The sequence below is a fragment of the Trachymyrmex cornetzi genome, unplaced genomic scaffold (assembly GCF_001594075.2).
Source record: "Trachymyrmex cornetzi isolate Tcor2-1 unplaced genomic scaffold, Tcor1.1 scaffold217, whole genome shotgun sequence".
NCBI classification, from domain to species: domain Eukaryota; kingdom Metazoa; phylum Arthropoda; class Insecta; order Hymenoptera; family Formicidae; genus Trachymyrmex; species Trachymyrmex cornetzi.
In genome coordinates this window covers 12333-23851 of record NW_017296814.1, presented here as the reverse complement: position 1 = coordinate 23851, position 11519 = coordinate 12333, and the positions used below count along the sequence as shown (strand labels likewise).

At 35.9% G+C, this 11519-nt stretch overlaps 1 protein-coding gene across 2 annotated transcripts; it reads right to left on the bottom strand.

The window, feature by feature from the left end:
• Nucleotides 1-202: 202 nt before the first annotated feature.
• Nucleotides 203-9524, bottom strand: LOC108760073 (uncharacterized). Of its 2 annotated transcripts, XM_018505857.1 has the most exons (4): nucleotides 4329-4723; nucleotides 3498-3543; nucleotides 3255-3433; nucleotides 203-603 (listed from the first exon to the last, which is right to left on the bottom strand). In XM_018505857.1, the coding sequence occupies exons 1-3, from the start codon at nucleotides 4721-4723 to the stop codon at nucleotides 3260-3262; spliced, it is 615 nt and encodes a 204-aa protein (XP_018361359.1). In that variant the 3' UTR covers nucleotides 203-603; nucleotides 3255-3259. The 2 variants fall into 2 exon arrangements, 1 of the variants encoding a protein (XP_018361359.1); XR_001940068.1 differs by lacking the exons at nucleotides 203-603; nucleotides 4329-4723 and adding an exon at nucleotides 8709-9524 and having other exon boundaries at nucleotides 3374-3543.
• Between the last annotated feature and the right edge of the window lie 1995 nt (nucleotides 9525-11519).

Here is an 11519-nt window from a genome sequence, read left to right as displayed (position 1 = left end):
CGAAAGCATGATTTGATGCATCTAGCCACGCTCGTGTTGCGTGTTTCCGCGTGTTGATTTATACCGTAAAATTGGAATTATGCACATGCCGATGAATATGAGAAAAACAATCAAAATATTCGCATTGTTTACGTTAAAAGGGAACAGAATCGATTCGGTCCATAAATTTGCATACAATAGGGATACTTACTGAACAATTTTTGCGATTCAAACACTTCCGTCAATCGCCGTTAAATCCGTGAACTCCAACATTGATCAACATCGGCGACGGATTCTCGTCACGGTGCAATCGCGAGGTCGTTTCTTCTGTTCGCCGGTCAGTTAATAGCTCCGTTTCTTTCCTATGCCGATCCGTCATTGACTTCCGAACGTGTCCGCGGCCAACCGTTTCGCGACGCCGTAACTCGTGCCAATCGACGGTAGATTTGCGTGACCGTGACGCAAAATGCACCACGGTGCCTCCCACTTTGTTCGATTTTTGCGACGCGGCATTTTAATGTCTCCTAACAGTTCACAGTGATTCAGCCATCGTTTCGTCCTTTGTAATTTATCGTCTTGCCGACCTAATGCATCCTTCCATGCCGTCGTTCTAGTTCGCACGTGCTGCGGATAAAACCAAATGCTGCATTAGCCCATAATTATATTTTGTGAAAATAGCAAGAAACAGTTTATTGTTAATGATTTTTTTAAAGCATTAATATATCTTTGATAAATATTATATGCAGCAATTTTATTTGCATTGATTTATTATATTTAAATTGATATTTAAAAATAATTAAAGGATTTTTTGCCATCTCTTAAAATTTATTAATACATAATGGAATTACATCAGAAGAATTATTGTGGATAGGCATTAAACTATATTTACTAAATCTATAGCATACCGTTGTATATATAGATAATCAATTATTTAGGAAAAAGCGCGACTGAATGTAAAAACTGAAATAGTTTCTTAATCAAAGTTCTTTCTGGCTCAACCATTAAAAATTAAATTATTACGTATTTTATAATTATGTCTAGCGATTAATTACGATCTCCAGGATGGCGACCACCCACATAATTGAATCAACTATAAATATAAAGCAACGCGCGCGCGCGGTCACTTTTGAATCACTTCTATCATTCGTGTATTTATAATATAATAAATACAGTAAGAATAACATTAAAATTTTTTATTTTGTTTTAGATCATTATGCATGCATATTATTATGCTTAAAGTTTCTAAATAAGTCAAACAAGTATTAATATTAATAATAAATTAAATATCTATTTTAGAAATTAAAAAAATAAAAGAATTTTATATTAAAAAAAATATATAACTGAAATATTATACATTTATATTAAAAATAAAATATTTTAAGAAAAATTAGTTAACACATGTACAAAATTAGAAACTATTTAAATAAATTTAGCTTTACAAAAATACATTTTATTAAACACATTTTCAGTATGTATCGTGTGTGTGTGAGAAGTATATTTTTTATTCAATTAATTCTCGCAAACATTTCTGACCGAACACACTTAATATTAGCTTTTATCTTCTATTAATTTGTCTAGCAATTATTCAAATAACCGTATGAATATAATTATACACAGCACCCACTCATTTAACCATGATAAATAGTTTAGTTGCGATAATTACCTTAGTTTGATTAACATTTAATTAACCGTTGATTATTCAATTACATATGGGAAAATATTTCATTACATTTAATTGAGCCCTCATGCAGGTAATAAAACAGTCGTTAGATAATAACCTGTTGATATAATTACAAAAACAAACTGACACATATCAATTTACAATTAAGTAGAAAGTATGTGAGTTTTATTGATCTCAATGATTAAGTATCATGTCTTAATTGAATATTAAAAAATATATATTTAGGAAATGATTGTTTAGCTGTGTAATTCATTACTTAGAACAGTAATAGCTTTTGGACTTTCGAATTATTTGCATTAGTCACGATCTTATAGCCCAACGATCTTAGAGACCAAGTTGTCCTCGAATTTCGATATCATAAATAACAATTTCGCGGATTTCCGGGTGGACCCCCGTTCTCCATAAGAAACCGCAGAGACCCGGCAGGAAAGATGATTGGCGACCAGGAGGGAGAAACGAGTTTATCCGGGTGGAGCCCCCGTGCCTCAACCCCCCGCTGTCGAACGCGCGATGGGAATAAAATGTGAAACTGTAAATTGTGCGTGGAAAGAATCGGTCCCTGGGCGGTCGTGGTGGTCGACCATGCTTTTCGTGGAGTAGTCGGGGGTGGAATGGCGGATGGGGGTGGAAAGACTGGACGGATGGCGGGAAACAGCACGAGAAAGGATCGGTTTTCGCTCGAGCAAGGCGAAGATCTTCGAGGATTTAAATGCGCGTTCGGTCGAACGAGATGGAGGGTGTATTTCTCGTAGATTCGAGGGTTGGAAATTTGTTAGGTTACGTCGGACTATCACTCCCTGGTGAATATGAAAAAAGAATTCCTCACGAAGCTTTCAAGGGTCGGCCACGGTTGGAGGCGGTGTGTCGGTGCTCCTTGCCGACACCCCTTGCCCCCGTGAGAGAGCGGCCGGTTCGTGGGGGTTGAGGTGATGGTTGTACGAGGAGAAGCTGGTGGCCGGAGGGTAGGAGGGATGTAACACGGTGCCAGGAATATAAAACGGGGGATAAAGGAGATGGCGGTCACATATGCGACTCGTAAAAGCTCTTCTGAAAAGCTGCATCCGTTCTGCCACCGTCCTGCCCCCTTTTTTCTCTTTTTTCACAGCGATTCCGTCGGAAGAAGAACCCAGCCTCCTCCATTCCAACGACGACGTGGCTTTCGTGCTTTCAACGTCGCGGTTGACCACAAAAATTTGGCTCTGGGATGTGATTTAACGTGAGAGTCGTGAGAAATATTCGCGTATTAATTTAATGCTGTAGTTTTTATCATAAAGCTTATTTTATTCTCATGTCTTATAAAATTACCAATAATGTATATAAAAATATATATACATTTTAAGAGAAATAATCGATAATATTTTATATTTCAAAAAAGAGGGAATGCAACGTTTTTATATCTTAATTTTTATATCTTTCATTTCTTTTTTGTTTTTTTTTTTTTTTTACATTAAAAGTAATAGTGATCGGCGTAGTTCTAAGATATTGAGTTAAAATTGTGCAGCATATTGCAATGCATACTATTAAAGCGTTGTATAGCCACAGGTCAGTTCTTAAGAGTATAGCACCGTTGCGTTTCTATGGGAACGTGACTTACCCCGGTTATCTCCTAATACCGGCGAATATTAAGAAATGCCGTTCTCGAGTGGCATTTCCGTACATTTGCGGACAGAAAATGAGCCATTCGTTTGCCGATCGGAATGAGGTACTGTCTATGCATGGCACGGACGCGCCACCATACAACCGTCCCATAAATAATCGTCCTCTTCTTTTAACCTAAACCTCTTTGCTCTCTTTTCGGCCGCAACCCTCCTTTTCCTTTCATCGCTCTCTCGCTTACTTTCTCTCCCTGCCTTGAGTGTATTCGAGGATACCGTACGAGCGTCCTAGGATAAGAAAGACACATAACCAGAATATGGCAATATAAGAAATATAATGGAAACAGTGTGTGAGAATGTGTAATTGTATAAGAAATATTATGAAAAGACACACTTTTGAAATGTCTTACTGTACGCACGTTTCTAATTTATCTGACCATCGTCAATATGTAATATAATTGTTTGAGTATTCAGTTAAATACGACAAACAACTTTTATATCTTATCTATTGAAATATTAAGCAACCATTAAACGTTTTAACTTGTATAATTGAATTGTTTCAAAAACTAGATTGAAGATGACCCAATAATAAGGGTCGAAAACACCAACCTGTGCTGGCTCACATTAGCTTTCTACCTTCCTACGATTATAAAAAGAATTTATTATGAAAATTATTCTTTTTATTAATACATTTTTTCCGTCGGGATATTTTTATTTTTTGAAATGTATACCAACCACTTATATTTCAGTAGCACGATTTAATTTTAAAACAAAACTTTTGATATTTAATAACAACAAAAAAACAAGGAAGTTGCATTATAATTATCAATGTCTCATTAAAAAATTAGTAAATGATAAACAAGTAAAATTTTTCTTTTTTTTTTGAAACTTAAAAAAAATTTTTTTTACATGTATTTGCTGCAATAAAAAGAAGACGTCTGTTTTACGATGTTTACTTCAAATAAACATCGCTCCCTTTCTCTCGCGCCATTCTTTTAACTTCTCGGACATAAATGGCGAGTTACAAAAAACACCTCGTTTTGAATGCGACTGCTTTTTGCGGTAGTACTGACCAACGCTTCCAGACAATTCTTGGCGGGTTTGTCGATCGTTTAATCGTCCATTTCCACCTGTCAGCCCAAGTCGATGGAAGCACAAAGGCGATCTCTATCCCGAGGAGAAACTCTCGCAAGAAAGCGAGGCAACATTCGGCTAGGAGGGTTGTGGGAATGGGCAGTGAGGGAAAAGGATGTGCAGGCAAGGCAAGAAGAAGTCTGACATTCGAGGAGTCGACAAAGATTATGAAGCGCATACTGTAGCGAATAAAAATGGTTTCCGCGGCGGGGGAGAAGCGGAAAATAGAGACATTGTTCGTCGCAGAGAGTTCCTGGAGGATGCTCCATGGGAGAATAACAGAAGGCACAGTTGTGGGGCTAACGATAAATGTCCTGCGTTTAACGCATGGCATATAATTTTACGTAATACTTTTTAACTTATTTTCGTTACGTGGTAAATGAAGAATCTTATTGTTCATTTCGTTTCAATACAAGAAAAGTATGAAAAGATAATAATTACAATGAAGATATCTTGAAAATTGCAGTAACGTGTTTTAAAATTCTACCCTTTTACATACAAATGTGTTAAAAACTATCAAGATTATTGTTACTTCGTAATTAGAGATTTTCCAGCAATTATCATATGATTGTTCTCAGAGATACTACACGGAAGCTTGCAGCTACATTGTTTCAACGTTTGCAACGTTACTGCAATGTTGCTGGAACGTTGCATTATTGCTGCAATATTACTAGAATGATTTGTGTGTGTTGTTTGGATTAAAAGTTAAATTGTTATTATTATATATCTCATATCTGACATCGACGCATTATACATCGAGTCTTACAAAATCAATTACAACTGCGATCCACCCATGCCTAGTGCGAATGAATCGGGATATTCGAAAAACAAAAAAAAAACAATTGCGAAATGCAAATACGGTTCACGCAGATTGTGGAAAGCAGATAATGGAGCCTGCTTTTGAACGATGCTCGTGAAGTGGAAAGCTTAAAATAATTAATCGTACTTAACGGTAGTGACTCGACGAGATTTAAACCAGTCAAATGCGTTCCGCTTCCTACACGCCAGCGCGTCGGATTACGGCAAAAATAAATATTTTTTATGATGCAGGAAATTGCCATCCCACTGTAATAAGTAGGCATCAAAGATGATTGTTAATCAAGGAACCAAATTACTAGCGAGAATATTATCTTCGCGATCTTACGCGTCCATGTATGATGCTGTAATTGTAAAGTAATGCACATTATATGTGTAATTCTAATGCACATTATATAGTATTCTACAGCATAAAATTCGACATTCATAAGTATTTGTGTTCCAGAAAGAATTCAGATATCTATTCAGATTGCATTTTGATATACATAAGAATTAATGTTTAATAAAAACAGCAAATACAAGTCACATACAGTTATTAGGGCGCAGTAATATTTTAATAAATAAATTAGTTCAGTAATAGATAAAGTGAAACAGAAACAATTGTCCGGATGATAAAAATTAGTCAATACAAAACGACTATTAAATAGACTAAAATTAAACATGTAAAAAATATACATAGATTTATCATTATCTAGTTAATATAACAGTCGATAATATATAACAACGATAAAATGAGCAACATTAGAATGCATATTCTAGCTAAGACAACCTGTGGAGCTAAATACGCCGAAATGACTCTAACTGATATTTCTAGCAAAATGAATCATTGATCTGTGATTGTGGTGTAAAACTGCGATTATATGGACAAGGAGGAGAAAGAGATGAGGGCCTGAGAGCTTGAATGACACCAAGACCAAGCAGGGTGAGTTTTCTTGCTCGATGGACATCTTTTTCTTGCGCCGATTGTGCGCTACGTGGTCGTCGCGACACAAACAGCGTATGATTGAGTGAACGCCGCGAGGGATTTTCCGGCGTAGGAATGGCGAAGTGAGTGAGTTTCGAAGTGTGTGGCGCGACGAGGGATAGAATGTAGACATTTAGCTGTACCGAGAGGGTAAGGCGCCTCGTACAGCCTCGTGGGAGCGTAACAGCCCCTAAAACGATGTTGCCGAATATACAGCTGTCCCTTTTTTCTTCTGGCAATTTTTGCGCGCCAACGTGTGCGTCTGATCTTTAAATCTCTCAATTTCGGACTTTATGTTATAGAAAAAAGAATATTTATTATTTCAAAACGACGGTTAAATAAATGTTTAAATTGTTAATATTTAAATTGTTAATATTTTAATGTTTTTAATATTTTGTATATGAAGTTAATGTCAACAAAAAATGAAGATAGATGTCGTTTAATTAATTCTTTCTTTTGTAACGCAGATATATACTTATATTATGATTGCAACTAAATATAAAAGAGTATAATATATGTTATAATTAAAGAAGTGAAAGATTAAAAGATAGAAACAAAATTATTTCTTAATTTAAATTAATCGAAACCGGTTCGAAAATCGAAATTGAACTGTAAGATACGTCATCATTGGAGCTTTATTCGCTCTTTTCCATTTCGAAGTAAACGAAATCATCGACAGTCGGCGGGTCGATCAAGTAGACGTAACCCCTGAACTGGTCTAGGCGGTCTCTTTTTCCCTCTTTTTCTCTCCTCTTTCTCCCTCTTTTTCTTTCCCCTTCTTTCGTTCTTCGCCGTCAGTAAAAACGGAAGTGGAGGGCTCGGAGGTTCCTGGTTTATCCGACCGGCGCGGCATTTCTGCTCGCGTATCGCGGTATCCTATCGTATCGATATGACTTCCCTGAGGGTCGCTCGAAGTAAAATCATTAGTAATGCCATTGTGTTGCCCTTCATCCTCAACCATTCTCGTTCCCCGAGACAACCGATGCTCAACATGCCCGCGGCCCTTTTTTGCAAAATTCGAGCGATGAAAGGCAAAAGGAATCCAATCATTTTTAACTTATCTCGTAATACGATTATTTTCTATATCGTTACGTTCAAAATTAAGTAAATTAAATAAGTTATTAGTTGGTAACAATAAGTCCTGAAAAAATACGATGTGGAGTGCATAAATGTTATTTTATATATTTTAAATAGTATACTAAATAATTAAAGTAAATATTTGTTTTATATTTTTACAGTCGTGAGAATATCAATAATAACACGCTAGAGGAGTACATTTATATGAAGAACTAATAATTCTTGTATAATTCCTGTAATTTATTTCGTAAATTGACGAGGAACCTCGCATATCATAAAGTAGAATAACATCTCCCAAATGGACCGGCAATATTTTATATCGATCAAAACAGCCTTCATCACACTCAGTATCGCACGCATGGCCTAAAACGTTTCAAGTGGAAATTTTTCACTTTGATTCCAGTATTTATCGGCACTCGTTACGATCACTGTAATCGACATGCAATTAGCCCGAGTAGATTAATACCGCTCGAATACTGGTAATGGGTACTTTGCCGATATGTATGTAGGTGTGCATTTCGCACACAAATACACATGTATATCTGTTATGAAAGAGATACAGATGCCGCCCGTTGCACAACAGGAAGAAGAAAACGAAAAATGAACCACTCCATTCCAATATTTCAAAAATGTATTATATAAAGGGGTAAGAATATTATATTTGTGTTTTAATATAATACGAACACAGAGCGATAATAATTTGACTGTAAAATCATATTCATTGACGAACAAATCTGATCTTGTTATAATTATTAAACTAATAATAAAATTATGCAAATATAATTAAATTATATAAATACTTAAATATTAATATGGATATAAAAAAATAAAATTCTTTAAATATAAGTAATACACACAGCTGTATATAATTTGTAACAAATTGTAGAAGCTTTTTCAGTATAAAATTAACATTTTATTTCTTTATTTTAAAATTTATATTTTAAAATATTTTTATGTTGATTATTTACTCATAAATTCAATACAAGAATTTTAACAAGGACCAATTTTAACACAAATACGAAATGTTTTTTACCGTATATAATATATAGACATATATGATATCTTGCTTACATTTTTTTATTGAGCTCATTGTGCTACATTGACAAGACAAAACGACAAAATTTTTATATTTGGACGCAGTTGTTATCATTTTATATAGTAAGCTGCAAGTCGTACAAAATCGTAACAATCGGAATTTCGTATAAATGATACTGTCGCGATCGGTAATCCGGCGCGCATTCTAGACGTGCTACAGGACATCCTATAGCATAGCATCTCCGTTCGAGACGACGCCCATTCGATATTTCGCGAGATATAATATAGATACACGTGCGCGATATTCCACCCGTATACGTACGATGTATCGATACAGAGTGGTAGCGGGTAGGTAGAAAGGTACGGGGGAATATGATGCGCTCCTATCCAGATATGTGAACGACGCAGATATAATACAGGTACGTACCTATATACGGGATGCCCGAGTCCGGGGATTCTCTGCCGCGGACGTCTGCTTCACGATAAGATACGGCGCGCAGCTCCGTCCGAGATCTCTTCGGTTTTGCAGAAAATTCGCGGACCCCCTTTATCGGGTTTCCTGATAGCGTTCCTTTTTTCCTTACGGGCGGCCAGAGGCGGGACGAATTGGGGGGAGGGAGGAAAAAAGGAAGTTGAAGTCCACGCTGGAGTGGATATCGACATTTGGTTCCGTATAAACGGCTCGAATCAGATTAGAAGCCCGATCGCTGGATGCCAGCAGCGACTTCGATATAATCAAAACGAATTTTCGACGATTCTCTTGATAGTTACGACGTAATAACTGTCGCTAGCATAAGTTGTCTCAAGCAGAACTTATAAGGCTGATGTTGAGAAAAATTGCGGAAATGTTGGTAGATTATCGACGTGATGACGGAAATACTGTTGATGACATAAAAAATTAGTCACTATTATGATTCTTATATAAGAGCTCTCTTTACATTACATTCTTTATTACCGAATTGAAAAAGTTAATTGCGTTATAATCGAATTGCAAGGATTGATCAATTCTTCTTCAACGTACGATAAAATGAATCGTCAGCCTTACCTATGAGGTGGACTATAGCAAGGATCAGTGGAATTTAAACGTTACGTCGAAAGGATTTCGGATTAGATATCGCTTGCATCCTGCGGCGCATCTATCGGTCCTTCGACAACGAAGGTTGAACAAAACAGCAATCAATAAAGACGAAGTTAGTATCCGTACGACGGATTCCTTCAATCAAATTAGGAACATCAAAGTACCCAAGCAAAGGCAAAGGAAAAGGACGAAAGGATGAAAAGGTGGACAAGAGGAGATCTTGTGCAGGGTAAAAGTCGACATTCCTCGAAGGGTGGCTGCCAGGAATTAGCCTCTATCTTCAGAATCCGAACCCCCGAGACAAAGAGCCATCCCCCTCGTCTCTTCTTTTTTCCAACCCCTGACTCTCTTCGTCATCTTCCTCAGCTCGCGTACCCTTCCTTGTGCTTCTTGATATCAGCTCGCTTAAGAAATCGTCTTGGGCGTGGTCATCGTGAATCGAGTTCCAATAATTTGCCACTGAAATGCTAAAGAGATAATCCACGAGATAAATCGACGATCTGTAAATTTCGTCATTCGCGAAATAGAACATTATATGTTTATTTGATTAAATTCTAGAAGAAGAATATAAAGATAATTTTATTTAGACGTCGTCTGCGGAAACTACACTGAGAGACAAATGTACTAAATTTTAATAAATATTTATTTGAACAGCGCCAATTGAATATTTATTAAATGTAAACGTATATTTATTTAAGAACCATTAATTTGATTTAATTATTGAATTTTTTTACTTAAAAAATATTTTCCGTAAAATAAATGTTATATTAGTACTATTTAAACAATTATTTATTAAAATTTAGTACATTTTTACTTCAACTGAGAATTTTTTTTTAGAATTTACCCTGAAAATATGGTAGTCCTGGGACAACATTGTATTTCGAAGAATTTTATGTAAATTTCTCTCATTCATTAATAAAACTATAATAAAATATAAAATAAGTTTAATTAATTCGACTGAACTGTAGTTCATAGTAGCATAGTAAAAATATTATATTGTACCACAACTACTATTTTCAGGATAAATTAAAAAAAAATTCTCTCCGTGAACATTTGCTATTTTTATACGCTTTCATATTTATGCGTTTTACATATTTATATGCGATAATTATAAGGTACGAAGTTCGCATCAGAAAGCGTTTTAAGAAAATTGGAAAACTTTTTAATGATGACGCAGGAAAACTCGTGTTCATGTCATAATTTTCGCGCGATACGTTCCTCGCTAAAAACACACGCATGATATTATCTCGTAATTGCGCGGCGCGCAACAATCAGAATGAAAAACTCCCGGTCTGTTTGATGTCTCAGCACGCATGGTGCGTGGTCGGTTGATGAGCCGCGAGTCATGTGCACATCCGTAAAAATCTAGCGAATTGCCGTTTTCCGTGCGGTATGTGGCGCGTGTCGTTATTATACATTTATTTATTATAATGCCGCGATCTCCCGTACACTGTAGAGTGCGAATGAAAATTGTGCTGTGCAGAAATAACTGACGAACGCTATCTATAATGAAGTTTACAATGGTTTAGCTATGAGGTCATGTGTATAATAAAAAAATAGATTACTGCAGTAATAAGTAGAGCAACAATTGTAGTGATAATAATGGTAATGGTAATGGAAATAGGAGTATTGTAATTAATATTTCTGAAACATTATAAATTACTATGCAGATATAAAGAGAGAGAGAGAGAGAGCATAGCACGTAAAAAAAATTAACCAGTAAAACGTAAGTAAATTGGCTAACCACAGGAGAGAACGTAAAAATAATAACATAAGTAATAGAGGAGCAAATCCAAAATGTCTGCTTAAGTGTGCCATAATCTTTATACTTTGTGGAAAAGTATATAACAGCAAAGAGGAATACTGATTTAATCTATTCAGTTATGAATAAGTAATGCAATTATAAAATTGTATTATACTTCTCAAGCAACATTAAAAGACGTTTTATTGTAATTGAATACTACAGCGGTATTTAAACGCAACGTAATGACGGCAGTAAAACCAGCAAGTAATTTTCCGATATCTTTTAGATAACGCGAAATGAAACATCTCGGAAATCCCTCGTTCGAATAAACGCGAACACTTTGAGAGGGAGTCTTAACTCGCAAGCACGGGCAAATCTCCCTCGATCGTCGTTCTCTCGCGCTCAACGAACGCATC

What these genes read in the sequence shown, in the direction of transcription:
- LOC108760073 (XM_018505857.1), bottom strand. Translation starts at nt 4,723, where the DNA reads ATGCCATGCGTTAAACGCAGGACATTTATCGTTAGCCCCACAACTGTG. An exon ending in AGAATTGTCTGGAAGCGTTG is followed by an intron (nt 3,544 to 4,328) that starts GTCAGTACTACC and finishes TTCTTATCCTAG; the next exon opens with GACGCTCGTACGGTATCCTC. An exon ending in ACTCAAGGCAGGGAGAGAAA is followed by an intron (nt 3,434 to 3,497) that starts GTAAGCGAGAGA and finishes AAAGAGGTTTAG; the next exon opens with GTTAAAAGAAGAGGACGATT.